General features: G+C 38.0%; 1 protein-coding gene and 1 non-coding gene across 2 annotated transcripts; one reads left to right on the top strand and one right to left on the bottom strand.

The window, feature by feature from the left end:
• Nucleotides 1–13,951: 13,951 nt before the first annotated feature.
• On the top strand, nucleotides 13,952–15,811 carry LOC143541107 (uncharacterized). Its single transcript, XM_077034013.1, has one exon. The coding sequence runs from the start codon at nucleotides 13,952–13,954 to the stop codon at nucleotides 15,809–15,811; it is 1,860 nt and encodes a 619-aa protein (XP_076890128.1).
• On the bottom strand, nucleotides 14,488–14,592 carry LOC143541118 (small nucleolar RNA R71). Its single transcript, XR_013136702.1, has one exon. It is a non-coding gene; the product is annotated as a small nucleolar RNA R71 (small nucleolar RNA).
• Nucleotides 15,812–17,322: the final 1,511 nt, after the last annotated feature.

Consider the following 17,322-nt stretch of genomic DNA (forward strand, 5'->3'; position numbering starts at 1 on the left):
ATGATGGCCTAACTGTTATATCCCCTTTTATTTTAAAACTGTTGAAATGATTTATTTAAATGTCAATTATTAAAACTTGAAGTCACTCAGCTCAAGCTGACTTTGTGTGTATGTTAGGGTGAGTTTCAGGTTGGGAGGAGGATGCTTACCGCTTGGACGTGCTCGAGACTACTGGACGGTGGAAGGCATATCTAGTCGGAAAGTTTCATTGACGAATATTGATCTTTTCAATTTTATTTAAATACATTTAGATTTGATTTTGGGCACAACTCCCGGGTTTTGGGAACTTGTTTGATCAGTTATGGCTTTTCCGCTGATTATACTCTGAGCAGGTTTTAAAATAAATGAATTGGATTTGGGTTTAAAATCACATCTTCCTGGTTTTGGAAAATTTGATATTCCTTATTCCGCTGTTTAGTACTCTGAAACGATTTTAATAAAATGAATCTGTTTGGCTTTAAATTTTCTAGAATTTTGGGATATGATGACCAACTGTAGGATTCCCGGGATTCGGGGTCTTACAGGGGCGGCGGAGAAGACGCCGTTCATCCAGTAGAATTCTTGGAGTCGGTAAAGGCAGTAATGAGTCAAAGTTCGAATATAATTATGATAGATTTATAATTGTAATTTTGAATGCCAATAATGATCTCTTGCCTATTTCAATGGCATTTGGTGATAATATTTGATATATGTTATATTGTTTTATTAATATTGTGATTGATTTTGTTAAATATTATAGATAACACAAAAGATTGTAACTGATGATTATAATTTAATTAGATAGTTAGTTACATAATTAAAAGGAATGGTTGTTTACAACTTGCCCTTATATGGGAATTTAGATTTAATGGTCCATAACACTTCTTAGGAAAAATCTACTTCTTATCTCTCTCTCTCTATATATATATATATATAATATAAATGAAAACCCTAAAATCCTACGTGTCATGATGTGGTCGCTCCCCCCTTTTATGGAAGCCACCAGATTGCTTGATTTTTAAATGGAGGTCTCTCATTGATTTAACCCAAATTCATGGGTATGGGTCTTACCAAAACCAGATAGTTCTTAAACGGGTTATAACATCTCATTAAATTAAAAATTAATCTTACCAATTATTTGATATGAAAATCCTATAAAATAGGGATATACTAAAATTTAATATCCATTTAAAAAGAAAAATATATTATTTATAATTAATAAACAATTTTAGTAAAAAAACATAAGCGGGTCATGGGTCACCAAATCCAGATAGCTTTTAAACGGGTTATAACATATCATTTATTTATGAAATCATCAAACCCTAAGTATATTATTAACTTTCTTATAATAAAGAAAATTAAAATTTAAAAAATAAATATTAAAAAATGAAAAATGTAAAACAACCATTCTCTCAAGTCATCAAATTGTTTTATTTGTAAATGAAGCCTTCTCACACATTTGACTCGAATTCACGGGTAAACGTCTCACCAAACTCAGATAGCTCTTAAACGGGTTATAACATTTCATTATATTAAAATTAATCTCATCAAATATTTGATATGAAAATCTTATAAAATAGGGATATACTAAAAATTAATATCCTGTTTTATTTAAAAAAAAAGATATTATTTATAATTAAGAAAAAATTTTATAATAAAGAAAATAAACAGGTAATGGGTATCACCAAACCCAGATAGCTTTTAAACCGAATTATAACATATCATTTATTTGTGAAACTATTTTATTATCAAACCCCCGTAATACGGGGGATATTATATATATATATATATATATATATATATATATATATATATATATATATATATATATATATATATATATATATTATTAACATTCTTACAATAAATAAAATTAAAATCCAAATATATATATATATATATATTAAAAACAAATAATGTAAAACAACCCCTGTAATACGGGGGATAAAATCTAGTGTGTGTGTGTGTGTATAAATATATATACTATATATAATACATGAGACAAGGGTAAATTAAGACACTTGATTTTAAGGGTTTTACAATTGCTAATGCATAAAGTACATGTGTAAAAAGGGGTAAACTTGTCTTTTAAACACAATTCATCTAACTTACAAGTTTGCCCCCTCATCTTTAACCATATTATGTTTTTAATTTTAATCTTAAACTAACTTCCCACCATGATTTTTAAACGACCATAATTTTTTCAAATGCTAATATTTTTGGGAAAAAATGCACCATAAAATCGAGCATTTTATTTTCTTCAATTTGAGTATGATATTGTTATAATTTTTTCAGTATGATATTGTTACAGTCTTTTCAGTTTTTAAAAAAATAATATGTTACGTAGGGGTGCTCAATGCCGGTTTTTGATGATTTGTAAGTTAAACTTGTGAGCCCAACCATTAGTATCAATTTTTCATCGTCCAAAACCATAATTGAATCATTGAAAATTGAAACCGAATCGTTACCAACTCTCTTATATATAACAAAACAGGAAAAATGATAATTTTAGCAACATAAAAGGCAAAGATTAATGGAAGGCTTAGGATGCGAAATTATAACAAGAACTAAGATTATAAAAAATCATAATGAAATTAGGTTAATTTAAAGTTGTAATAGTCAAGTTTACTTGTATTAAAATAGAGTTTGTTCAATTATATCTTAACTATTTATCTATACTATATATAATACATGAGACAGAGGTAAATTAAGACACTTGATTTTAAGGGTTTTACAATTACTAATGCATAAAGTACATGTGTAAAAAGGGGTAAACTTGTCTTTTAAACACAATTCACCTAACTTACAAGTTTGCCCCCTCATCTTTAACCATATTATGTTTTTAATTTTAATCTTAAAGTAACTTCCCACCACGATTTTTAAACGGCCATAATTTTTTCGTATGCTAATATTTCTGGAAAAAAATTTACCATAAAATCGAGCATTTTATTTTCTTCAATTTGAGTATGATATTGTTATAAGTTGTTCAGTATGATATTGTTATAATCTTTTAAGTTTAAAAAAAATTAATATGTTACGTAGGGGTGCTCAATGCCGGTTTTTGATGATTTGTAAGTTAAACTTGTGAGCCCAACCATTAGTATCAATTTTTCATCGCCCAAAACTATAATTGAATCATTGAAAATTGAAACCGAGTCGTTACCAGCTCTCTTATATATAACAAAACAGGTAAAATGATAATTTTAGCAACATAAATGGTACAGATTAATGAAACACCTACGATGCGAAATTATAACAAGAACGAAGATTATAAAAATCATAATTGAATTAGGTTAATCTAAAGTTGTAATAGTCATGTTTACTTGTATTAAAAAAGACTTTGTTTAATTATATATTAACTCTATCTAATATATATAACAAACCTTGTCAAATATTAAATAATAAAAGATATTAAAATACATACAACATTTAAAGTTTGGTTTGGTTTCATTGGTCGGTTTTCAGCATAAGCAGCGTACAAAACCGTTCGCTACGGTTTGGAAATTTTTTAACCAACCTACCGAGTGAAAGTAAAAAAATAAAAATGACCATGAAACCAAACTGATGAACAGTTTAAGAGGTTTAAAGGTTTTGAACCGAACCATGAACACTCTTAATTGTTCCGTGATTCACAGGGTTTGCGTTCGTACACCCGCAGCATCGCGCGGGCACCCGCCTAGTATATATATATATATATATATATATATATATATATATATATATATGAGATGGATCTTGCGAGAAGTGATATTATAGCGATAAGTGTGAGAAGAGAATCTGAACCATTGATTGTGTTTAATCAATGATCAACAAAAGAAATGGCAAATTCGTAAATACAAATATATGTTTATGACATATTTTTAATTAAAATGGTGCATATGTCTTTTGTGATGTGGCCCTTATTAAGCTAGACATTAATGCGTTTAGCGTTTTCATTTTTTTATGCTTAATCAATGGTTATAGTGTCATATATAATTTTTATTATTTAATTTCTTTCATTAAGCTAGACATTAATATATGTGAAAATTTTATAATTGTAGATTATTAGCATGATCCGCTATTTATTATATGTAGTTTAATATAAAAAAAAGAGTTAATTTTGTACTGTGTAAGTGATATTTAGCAGTTTCATTTTTTTATGTTTAATCAATGGTCATTGTGTCATATATAATTTTTATTATTTTATTTCTTTCATTAAGTTAGACATTAATGTATGTGAAATTTTATAATTGTAAGTTATTAGCATGATCTACTATTTATTATACGTAGTTTAATATAAAAAAAAGAGTTTATTTTGTATTGTGTAAGTCGTATTTTGTATTGTGTAAGTCGCATTTTGAATTGTGTGTGTAAACTTTATTGTGTGTAGCTTCTGTATATACTATGGAGGTGGTATTTCGAATTGTGTACGTGTAAATTTTGTCGTACGCAAGTTCATATATGTACTGTGTAGGTGGTATTTCGAATTTTGTACGTGTAAATTTTAAAACATGGAGGATCATTTATGTGTTACGTAGGTTCATATATAGGTTGTGGATATGTTGATTAATTAATGTGTAGGATATATTATATGATGTGTAGGATATATTGTTAAGATTGATGTATAGCATGTATTTTTAATGTGTAGGATATATTATCTGATGCATTGTATGACGTGTAGGATATGTTGGTAACATTGATGTGTAGCATATATTTTTAAGACAAAATAGCAAAACTAGTCCTTTATGTTTATACGCTTTTTCATTGGACGTCCTTTGGCGAAAGAAATGGCTGAAAAGATCCTTTATGCTTAAAAACTCTGTCACGTTATGTCCTTTAGCACTAACCCAGTTAAATTTTTTCGTTAAATCTGGTCTTGTGAATCGCACATGAGGGTAGTTTCGTAAATTTATATATATTTAATTATTAAAAATAAAATATAAAGATATTTACACAATTAACTCTCTCCCCCCCCCCCCTCCTCTTCTGTCTTCAATCCATCTTTCTACCACCACCTACTGTAGACCACCGCCACCACCACCGTCCAACCAACAAACTCCTCATTTTTTTCTGGTAACAAAGCACTGCCATCCCCTCTCCTGAAACACTCTCTCTCTCTCTCTCTCCTCGTTGTACACACTACGGATGTCGCTGTAAGGCCCCGAACCCCGGGAACCCCACAGTTGGTATTCATTCAAAACACTAGTAAAATAATTAAACTTAAAAACAATTATTTTCATTAAAATAAGCATCACAGAGTATAATTCGGCAGAAAACGTAAATAAGTAAATGAGTTCCCAAAACCCGGGAACTTTGCCTAAAATCAAAATAATTATCATTAAATAAAAACTTTTAAAAATAAATATTTAATAATAAAACTTCAATTCCCGTATGCCCTTCACCGTCCAAGTAGCTTCGTGCACGTCCAAGCGATAAGGCATCCTCTTCCTAACCTGAAACTCACACTAACATGCACACAAAGTCAGCTTGAGCTGAGTGAGTTCAAGTTTTAAGTAAATAATATCAGTAGTAATAGTTATGATAATCATACCAAAAGTTTAAAAAAAGTAAAAGGGTGCATCCATCAAATCATCATTACCGAAAACTAAATATCCTCATACATACATATACAAAATGTATATGTAAACATCCTTTCAATTACATCCCTATATATAACAGTATATATATATAACATCCACGTATAACATCAGGGTCGAGCAAACGTACAACCCAAACACGTAACATCAGTGCATTCAAACACAAAGTAGGCATACACAACATCAATAGTCGAAACGACTACAACATCGCCAAATACAGGCCAAGCAATAATGTATATACATATATATATATATATACACATATATATATATATATATATTTAACATCCCAAGGCCTACCATATACTAGCAAGCCTATATAAATTCGTTTAAAAACATTTCATCATGTAAGAAAACACTTAGGTGTGCATGCTAGCCCAAAAGTAAAAATAGTAAAAAGGGCATCATGAACTCACCTGAAATCAATCGAACACCTGCAACGAGCTAGGAAATCCCTAAGTGCACAATCACAAGCAAGGGCCTGTAAATTATACACAACGCGCTACTAAACTAGATCGTAAGAAAACTCTTGCCTAATGGGCCGTCAGGCCCTACACTTTGGCCCAAGGCCCAACCACTTGGCCCAAGGCCCAACAACTTTACCTCAGCCCCTAAAACCTTTCAACTAACCAAATCCACCGGTTAAGCCTAAAACGAACTTATCGATTAATAACGGGTAGATTTTAGCATGCGAAGATGCATTTAATTACATAGGATAACCTTTGAAATAAATTATTAAATTTTTCCAGACTTTAATAAATGTATTAGGTTTATAAAAATATTTTTATTATATTTTTCTATTGGACAAAAAAATTATAAAAATTCCTCCAACACAGCGAGGTACGTGCAGCTATTTCAGTGCGCAACAAAATGGTTTTATTTTTATAAAATTCATTACCGAACCAAATTAAACTATTCCAATTGGGTTTGGTTCCTAACTAAAAATACTAACTTCCAGAAGTAGAACCAACCACTTTGGACCTGTCAAAAAAAGGCTATGACGTCGGGAAGACAGACCAGAATCCGTCATCCCGCATCAGCTTTGACACTCGATTTTATAAATTCATAAAAACCATCCAAATCTCGTCCAAAAATTACGTATTATACCTTTCTGGAAACTACACTCGAAGTAGAACATCGTGAAATCAAGAATCGATAAAAAAATGGATTATCATCGCGTTACAGCCCTACAATAAACGTATACGAATCTGTCAGCAAACTGTTATCATCAAAACTCAACCTTAACGACCAATAAGAGCGTTAATATGATCAATTAAGGTGTAAAAGACATGGGGAATCATAAAACCGACCTTGAATTGAAGTTTTCACGACTGAAACTTGGCTGGGCAGAAGAAAAACGAGCAGGGGAGGGGGTCAGCAGGTCCGATCGGCGCTAATGAGGATTAGGGTTAGGTTATTTTTGTTTTATGATGTAATACAAATGTTACACATTAGCCCTCAAGGTTTAAGGGATATGATAACTTGGAAGGAAATGTTAGGTAATTTAACGTATCGGAAAGATGGCCGGGTCAACGAAAGATGCCGGACAACTCCCAAGAAAACATACATACTCTACACGCAAGAAATCTTTAAACTGATAAATTAGTGGACGTTACAAGTCCACCCCTCTTACAATGGGATTCGTCCCCGAATCCCGATGCAACAGGAACAACTACGGATACAGTTTCATCATCTCATCTTCGGATTCCCAAGTAGCCTCGGAACCCCTACGGTGCCTCCACTGCACCTTCACCTGCTTAACCACCTTGTTTCGCAACCGCCTTTCCTGACGGTCCAGTATAGCAATAGGCTCCTCCACGTAGTTCAGCTTAGTATCAAGCTCAATATCATCAAGAGGCACATGGGCCTCCTCATCCGCTAAACACTTCCTCAGGTGGGACACATGGAAGGTAGGATGAATCCCCGCGAGCTCATCAGGCAATTCCAGTCCATACGCTACCTCACCAACACGGGACAATATACAGAACGGACCAATGAACCTCGGACTAAGCTCACCCCTCTTACGAACACGAATGATACCCTTCCAAGGAGAAACTTTCAACATAACCCGATCCCCAGCCTCAAACACAATAGGCCTTCGCCTTATATCCGCATAAAACTTTTGACGACCCTGAGCGGCCTTCATAAAAGCCTTAATCTTATCGAGCTTCTCAGTCGTCGCCTCGACCACCTCCAAACTACCCAACTGTTTCTAGCCAATGGAACCCCAATAGACTGGAGTCCTACACCTCCTATCATACAACATCTCAAACGGTGACATCCCAATCGCGGCATGATAACTGTTATTATACGAGAACTCTACCAACGGTAAGTGACGATCCCAACTACCACCAAAATCGATTACACAGGCCCGCAACATATCCTCAAGAGTCTGAATGGTCCTCTTGGATTGACCATCCGTCTGTGGGTGATAGGCAGTACTGATAAGGAGTTTGGTACCCATCTCCTCGTGAAACCTTTTCCAAAACCTGGAGGTAAAACGAGTATCCCTATCCGAAACAATAGATACCGGGACCCCGTGCCTAAAAACGATCTCACGAATAAACACATCGACCATCTGCTCAGAATTAAAAGTCTCTCGAATCGGCAAGAAATGAGCGCTATTGGTCAGTCTATCAAGGATTACCCATATGGTGTCGTAATTACCCCTAGGAGTACGAGGCAGTTTAGTCACAAAAACCATAGCAAGATGCTCCCATTTCCACTCAGGTATTTCCAACGGCTGAAGTTTCCCAAACGGTTTCTGATGCTCGGCCTTAACTTGTAGACACGTTAAACATTTACTCACATACTGAGCCACCTCAAGCTTCATCGCAGGCCACCAATAATTCTTTTTCAGGTCTTGGTACATCTTGGTCGCGCCCGGATAAATGGAATAGCGCGACTTGTGCGCTTCATCTAAAATTTTACCCCTGAATCCCCCATACTTCGGTACCCATAAACGACCATCCTTATAATTCACCCCATCACCAACATCTTCCAACAATTTCTCCTGACCCCAAACACGTTCTGACATAATCCATTCCACCTACAAAGCCTCATTCTGAACGCTAGCTATTTGTTTCAAAATATTGGGTTTAAGGATAAGCTGGTAAGATTTTACACGAATCGGCTTCGGTCTCTCATTCCGGCTCAACGCGTCAACCACCACGTTAGCCTTACCTGGGTGGTACATAATCTCCAAATCATAATCCTTAATCAACTCCAACCATCGACGTTGACGCATATTCAGTTCCTTTTCTTCGAAGAAATACTTTAAACTCTTATGATCGGTATAGATAACGTAGGGAACACCGTACAAACAATGTCGCCACAACTTAAGCGTAAACACAATGACCGCAAGCTCCAAATCGTGAGTAGGATAATTTGCCTCGTGAGGCTTTAATTGCCGCGAGGCATACGCGATGACTCGACCTCGCTGCATCAGAACACACCCAAGCCCCTGGTAAGAGGCATCAGAATAAACCACCAGATCGTCGGTGCCATCAGGTAGAGCTAAAATCGGGGCATGCGTCAACCGGTTCTTCAACCCTAGAAATGCCTCCTCCTGCTCAGTACCCCAAACGAACTTAACACTCTTCTTAGTCAACCTGGCCAGCGAAGAAGTAATTTTCAAAAAAATCGGGAATAAAGCGGCGGTAATACCCCGCCAAACCCAGAAAGCTACGGATTTCAGACGGAGACTTAGGAGACTCCCAATCATTCACGGCTTCCACCTTTGCAGGGTCAACCAGAATACCACTCGGGTTAATAACATGACCCAAGAATTGAACCTCACGCAACCAGAAGGAACACTTAGAAAATTTCGCATACAGTTTGTTCTTTCGCAAAGCCTCCAACACTTCCACGAGATGACCGGCGTGATCGGATTCACTTTTAGAGTACACAAGAATGTCGCGATGAACACAATAACCGAACGATCGAGCATCGGTCTACACGCCCCATTCATAAATCCATGAACGCAGCCGGTGCGTTGGTCAAACCGAAAGACATCACAAGAAATTCATAATGCCCATAACGAGTGCGGAAGGCAGTCTTAGGAATATCTTCCTCCTGAATTTTCAACTGATGATACCCGGACCTAAGGTCGATCTTCGAGGACCAACTAGCTCCTTGAAGCTGATCATATAAGTCATCGATCCTCGGGAGCGGGTACCGATTTTTTTTTAACAGCGAGCTTGTTCAATTCACGATAGTCAATGCACATCAGCATGCTACCGTCCTTCTTTTTAACGAACAGGACCGGGGCACCCCAAGGTGAGATGCTTGGTCGAATAAAGCCCTTATCGAGCAAGTCTTCTAATTGAGCCATAAGTTCCTTCATTTCATTCGGCGCTAGGCGGTAGGGAGCTTGGGCAACGAGTTTTGCGCCCGGCACAAGATCTATCTGGAACTCGTCCTCGCGGTCCAGCGGCACATCTGAGAAATCATTTGGAATTACATCGGGGAAATCCCGAACGATAGGAACACCACCGACAGTAGCCCTAGTCACGGAAACAGATTTTCCTACGGCGACCTCAACCTCAAACACATCGATTACGCGCTCGGGTGATTTATTCAACGAGGAACAGAAAGCGGTAGACACAAAACTTCTACTGGCGCCCGAATCAAATAAGACGGACGCTGGTAATTCATTAAGTAGAAAGGTAACTAGGATAACATCACGCTCCTACGTAGCTAAACAGTTGCTCATACATTCTTGAATGAGCGAGGAATTTAAGCAGTCAAGTACCAAGGAACCCAGAGTGACAGTATGCTACGCCTCAGCTAAACAATTACGCGCAAAGCGTTCGAGAGGATGGGGAAACGAATAGGAGAATTTAGGGAATAAGATAAACTTTAACGCTAACGACTCGAGAGTTTGCCAAATCCTATCCCTACAAAGACGGAACCCTAACATAGTCAGACACAAGTGGTATTTAAAACATGGAAGGTAAGGGTAAACTACTAATAACGTTGATCAAGTGTTATTAGTCGTTTACTTCACCGGCCCGTTCTAAGCACCCCTGCCCCTAACCACATTAGCATTCTATCTAACACTTTGTAATTAATCACATACTGGAAACTTTCAAATTCAAAGGAATGACTAAATAATTTAAAGTTACCTATTGGCGTGCAGCTACTCGCGGTGGGCATACAGGTCTCTTTTCTTACAGTTCGAGTCTAAGCATTCGGGGATGCTCGGATCCCTCGAACCATGGCTCTGATACTAACTTGTAAGGCCCCGAACCCCGGGAACCCCACAGTTGGTATTCATTCAAAACACTAGTAAAATAATTAAACTTAAAAACAATTATTTTCATTAAAATAAGCATCACAAATTATAATTCGGCGGAAAACGTAAATAAGTAAATGAGTTCCCAAAACCCGGGAACTTTGCCCAAAATCAACATAATTATCTTTAAATAAAAACTTTTAAAAATAAATGTTTAATAATAAAACTTCAATTCACGTATGCCCTTCACGGTCCAAGTAGCTTCGTGCACGTCCAAGCGATAAGGCATCCTCTTCCTAACCTGAAACTCACACTAACATGCACACAAAGTCAGCTTGAGCTGAGTGAGTTCAAGTTTTAAGTAAATAATATCAGTAGTAATAGTTATGATAATCATACCAAAAGTCTAAAAAAAGTAAAAGGGTGCATCCATCAAATCATCATTACCGAAAACTAAATATCCTCATACATACATATACAAAATGTATATGTAAACATCCTTTCAATTACATCCCTATATATATAACAGTATATATATATAACATCCACGTATAATATCAGGGTCGAGCAAAAGTACAACCCAAACACGTAATATCAGTGCATTCAAACAGCATACACAACATCAGTAGTCGAAACGACTACAACATCGCCAAATATAGGCCAAGCAATAATGTATATACATATATATATATATATATATATATATATATATATATTTAACATCCAAGGCCTACCATATACTAGCAAGCCTATATAAATTCGTTTAAAAACATTTCATCATGTAAGAAAACACTTAGGTGTGTATGGTAGCCCAAAAGTAAAAAGAGTAAAAAGGGCATCATGAACTCACCTGAAATCAATCGAACACCTGCAACGAGCTAGGAAATCCCTAAGTGCACAATCACAAGCAAGGGCCTGTAAATTATACACAACGCGTTACTAAACTAGATCGTAAGAAAACTCTTGCCTAATGGGCCGTTCAAGCCCAACAATTTGGCCCAAGGCCCAACAACTTGGCCCAAGGCCCAACCACTTGGCCCAAGGCCCAACAACTTTACCTCAGCCCCTAAAACCTTTCAACTAACCAAATCCACCGGTTAAGCCTAAAACGAACTTATCGATTAATAACGAGTAAAACGTGTAGATTTTAGCATGCGAAGATGCATTTAATTACATAGGATAACCTTTGAAATAAATTATTAAATTTTTACCAGACTTTAATAAATGTATTCGGTTTATAAAAATATTTTTATTATATTTTTCTATTAGACACAAAAATTATAAAAATTCCTCCAACACAGCAAGGTACGTGCAGCTATTTCAGTGCGCAACAAAATGGTTTTATTTTTATAAAATTCATTACCGAACCAAATTAAACTATTCCAATTGGGTTTGGTTCCTAACTCAAAATACTAACTTCCAGAAGTAAAACCAACCACTTTGGACCTGTCAAAAAAAGGCTATGACGTCGGGAAGACAGACCAGAATCCGTCATCCCAAATCAGCTTTGACACTCGATTTTATAAATTCATAAATACCATCCAAATTTCGTCCAAAAATTACGTATTATACCTTTCTGGAAACTAGACTCGAAGTAGAACATCGTGGAATCAAGAATCGATAAAAAAAATGGATTATCATCGCGTTATAGACCCTAAAATAAACGTATACGAATCTGTCAGCAAACTGTTATCATCAAAACTCAACCTTAACGACCAATAAGCGCGTTTATATGATCAATTAAGGTGTAAAAGACATGGGGAATCATAAAACCGACCTTGAATTGAAGTTTTCACGACTGAAACTTGGCTGGGTAGAAGAAAAACGAGCAGGGGAGGGGGTCAGCAAGTCCGATCGGCGCTAATGAGGATTAGGGTTAGGTTATTTTTGTTTTATGATGTAATACAAATGTTACATATTAGCCCTCAAGGTTTAAGGGATATGGTAACTTGGAAGGAAAGGTTAGGTAATTTAACGTACCAGGAAGATGGTCGGGTCAACGAAAGATGCCGGAGAACTCCCAAGAAAACATACATACTCTACACGCAGGAAATCTTTAAACTGATAAATTAGCGGGCGTTACATTCGCCCGAAAAAACCGTTGCCGCCGTCACCTGTATTGAACCCCGATTGCCACCTGACAACACAAATTTGGGGCTTCCAAAACACCAACAAGATATACATAACAAATTTGGGGCTTCCGTCAACCTCTCCGTCTCACCACTCCTACCATCTACCTAATTACCACAGCATCACCTCCACTACCACCACTACCCAACATAAACGCCACTGTCGCTGCCTTTAAACCCCAACCTGACCACCATCATCATCTTTCAAATCTACATCTCCACCACCACCACCCCCTGTCATCTTTCTCCACCACCACCATCTCCAAAAACCACCAGCCACCACCAACAAATGAGCACCAACCATCACCACCGTCTCCGATAATAGATCCGTGATATACTTACCCAGATCTAGAGACCAACCATCAAATAGAAAGAGACAGAAGGCTAAATCTGTTTGGGACCCCCACCGCCTTCTCCTGAACCCTAGGTTATCACCGCCTACTTCCTATCTTAAAGCTTAAAACAGTCGCATGCGTTGGGCGGGGGTGGTTGTGGCGGGCGGCGTGAGGTGATGGTGGCACTAGAACTTAGAGGTGGGGAGCCTTGAGGAGGGAGAGAGAGTATCACGAGAAAGAGAGAGAGTTGGGTGTTAATGGTTTTTATATTTTTTAATCAATAATGTAAAAAGACTAGTTTACCCTCATGTGCGATTCACATGACCAGATTTAACGAAAAAAATTAACGGGGTTAGTGGTAAAGGACGTAACGTGATAGGGTTTTTAAGCATAAAGGACGTAACGGGGTTTGGTTGTTGGTGAAAACCATTTTTAAAACCCGATTTGTGTGAAACTTTTATTCAAATTTTATATATATATTTGCGCACGTCAAGTTTTTGGCGCTGTTGCTGGGGAATGGTGTTTTACTTTTGAAAACGATACACATAATTGATTTGCCTTGTTGATATTTTTGCTCTATGTTATTTTAGTCTATTTCATTTTTATTCATCTTGTTTTATTTTATTTTAGTTATATTTTTTTAGATAGTTTTCCGTGTCTTGTTTGTTTCCATTCCGCGTTTCTTTCGGGTGATGCATGTCCACCACACCCGGTCCTGATCTTGTTTCCCCCTTTTCTGAACCCGAGCGACATCTTCGAGAAGGTTTGAGAAGGAGAGCACGAGAAATTGCCGAGGTCATTGAAAACGAAGTTTTGGAGGACGACGCGAATCCCGAGGTTGAAGAAATGGTGGATCCGAACAATCAAGGTCGCATGGATGAATTCGCCACGCCGTCCCTCGATGGCTACGGCAGCGGTGTTAGGGAGCCCGAGATTACCGTGAGTTTCGAGATCAAGTCAAGTATTATTCATATGGTCGAAAATTCCGTTTCTTTCCATAGCCTCTCGAACGAGGACCCTCATTCTCATGTTGCGCATTTCCTGCGATTATGTGCGACATTCAAGATCCAGGGGTGTACGGACGATGCCGTGAGACTCCGACTTTTTCCGTTCTCACTTCGCGGGGCTGCCTTGGAATGGTTAGAGGCACTCCCTTCCGGTTCCATCACCACTTGGAACCAATTGGTTGAGCAGTTTCTTCTTCAATACTTCCCACCCGATAAAACTGCAAGATACCGGGCAAAAATCACTGGTTTTCGTGTTGATGATGATGAGTCACTTCATGCTGCATGGGAGAGGTTCAAGGGCTTGTTGAGAAAATGCCCTCATCACGGTTTAAGTCGCGGTCTTCAGTGTCGTACGTTCTTCGATGCTTTATCTGGAGCACAGAAGCAGGCCGTTGATCAGGTTGCGGGAGGAGATTTCGGTAGGTGTACTCCCAACAAGGCGTTGGATGTCTTGGAGCGAGCTGCTAAGAAGAGTTTTGCATACAATCCGCCTCGTAGTATCCCTACCACCAAAGGCGTTCTTCATGTCGATTCTATTACCCTCGTTTCCGCTCAGTTAGAAGCCTTAACCAAAAGATTTGACCAGATGCAATCCGATCTGGGAAAGTCTAGCTCTCGTTGTGGGGTGTGTGACGGGAAACACCAGACCAGTCAGTGCCAGCAGGCCATGGTGGTGGAGGATGTTGACTTTGTAGGTTTCCAAAACAATGCCTACAGCAACTCCTATAACCCGGGATGGATAAACCACCCAAATTTCAGCTGGAAAGATAATGGTGGCAGTCATAATCAGAGTCAAAAGCCACCGGGGTTTGACCGAAATCCAAATTACCAGAATCAACCCCAGAACCAATCTTACCAGCAAAAGCCTCAGTTTCAGGGTTCCAGCAGTAGTGGTCAGTCTAATGGTGGGTCTAGTGTTGAAAATCTTTTGACTCACCTTTTGGCTAAAACCGAGACCTCAAACAAACTAGCTGAACAGAGGAACCTGAAGACTGAGGAGACTCTCCAGAGACACGATCTCGAGTTGAGGAATCAGAAAGCGTCCATTCAGACCATTGAGAATCAAGTTGGACAGATTGCTCAGCTCCTCTCTGCGAGATCACCGAGTAGCCTTCCGAGTAACACTAAGATTAATCCGAATGCCGAGGCTAAGGTGATTACCCTGAGGAGTGGTAGATCCACTCTTCCCGTTGATGTATCGGTTTCCACACCAAAACCGATTGCCGATGAGATCGAGACTGAGAATCCTGGTGAGGTGCATCCGAGGGTAACCCTAGAAAGTACCGCAAAAACCAGTGAGCCAGTCAGGACTTATGTTCCTCTCATTCCATACCCAGGCCGTTTGAAGAAGCAGAAGATGGAAGAGCAGTACGGGAAATTCTTAGAACTTTTTAAGCAGCTTCACATTAATCTTCCGTTTGTCGATGCATTGAAAGAAATGCCTAAGTATGCTAAGTTTCTGAAAGAAGTCCTCTCGAATAAGAAGAAATTAGAGGAACTTTCTTGTGTGACTTTGAATGAGGAGTGTTCGGCGGTTCTTAAGAAATAAACTGCCCAAAAAAATGACCGACCCGGGCAGTTTTACCATTCCATGTTTGATCGGTAGTTTGTCGGTTAGTAACGCTTTAGCCGACCTAGGTGCTAGCATAAACTTGATGCCTTATTCTGTTTTTGCAAAGCTAGACCTAGGTGAGCCTAAACCTACTCGCATGAGCATTCAGCTTGCCGACCGCTCGGTGAAATACCCGAGGGGTATAGTTGAGAATATGCTTGTGAAAATCGACAAATTTGTGTTTCCTGTTGACTTTGTGATTTTGGACATGGATGAGGATAAAAATGTACCGCTCATCCTAGGTCGACCTTTCCTAGCCACTGCTAGAGCTCTCATTAATGTCTGCACCGGCAGACTCACTCTTAGAGTTGGAGACGAGGAGGTGACCTTTGATATTGGGAGATCCATGCGCCACCCATATGATCATGATGACGTGCTATACATTGATACTGTCGATTCTTGCATTTGTGAGCACATACAGGACACGAGTGAGGAGTACTCTTTGGATACTCAGTTGAGTGTTGGAGGGATTTCTGACTTGGTCAGTGGATGTCACACCCCGACTAGCACAATGCGGAAGCGTAAAACGGGAATGTAACAGACACCTCTGATATCAACACATTGTTTATAAAGAAACATTACAAACTAATTTACAATATATTACATTTCTTCGTTCTATCATTGTTTTACAGTCTAGGCGATACAAACAAAACTAGTTCGTTATCTAAACGTTCTTACTACTAACACCCTTGCTTCTATTCATATAGCATCGACCACACACTTCAGGCAAGTCACAGATCACCAAATTACTCCGATTTAGGTACACCTGAAAAGCAGTTTAAAACGGGTCAACTACTAGAGTTGGTGAGTTTCACGAGTTTCAAGAAAACAGTAATGAGTGTTCACAAGTCAACACTTGTAATCATGAAATAAGTATGTATGTATGTAAATGATGTATGTGATGTAATTATGCTAAGCTACAGTGAAGCATGGACTGTTCGTGCTGCGTGCCTCCATTTCCCATGCTCAATCAACCACTGTGGCCCCTTTCCGCCCACAACATGCCCCCGTAGCTATGTCTAACACTACATAGCCTGTTTGTATAAATATGGTCATGTGCAAACGGCGCTACGTGACACGGCAACCAGGCCGATTCCGTTTGGGTTTGTCAAACCAATAGTACTATTCACAAGCCACCGGCTCGAAGTTAATCACTGTGATAGTGGGGACTTTCGTGTGTTAGCACTTAGATAATTCACATCAGTACATGTTTCAGGTATGTATATGCAATCAAACATGTTTTTCACCCCAAAAGTTCGTAAAACAGTTTAAAAGTGGGGTCATGAAACTCACGGTTTAGTAGATAATCAGAACTGTATCGGCTCGTGGTTTGTTCGGTCCGCTATCAGTAGTTCCTATAATCAATATTATAATAATATTAATATTTTAATACTATTATAATCTCAATACTAAACTGGGCTGTATAACTAATCTGGGTATAGCTGGAA

The sequence above is a fragment of the Bidens hawaiensis genome, unplaced genomic scaffold (genome assembly GCF_021521415.1).
Source record: "Bidens hawaiensis isolate Kalapana, Puna unplaced genomic scaffold, B.hawaiensis_p1.1 tig00012468_1, whole genome shotgun sequence".
Lineage (NCBI taxonomy): Eukaryota > Viridiplantae > Streptophyta > Magnoliopsida > Asterales > Asteraceae > Bidens > Bidens hawaiensis.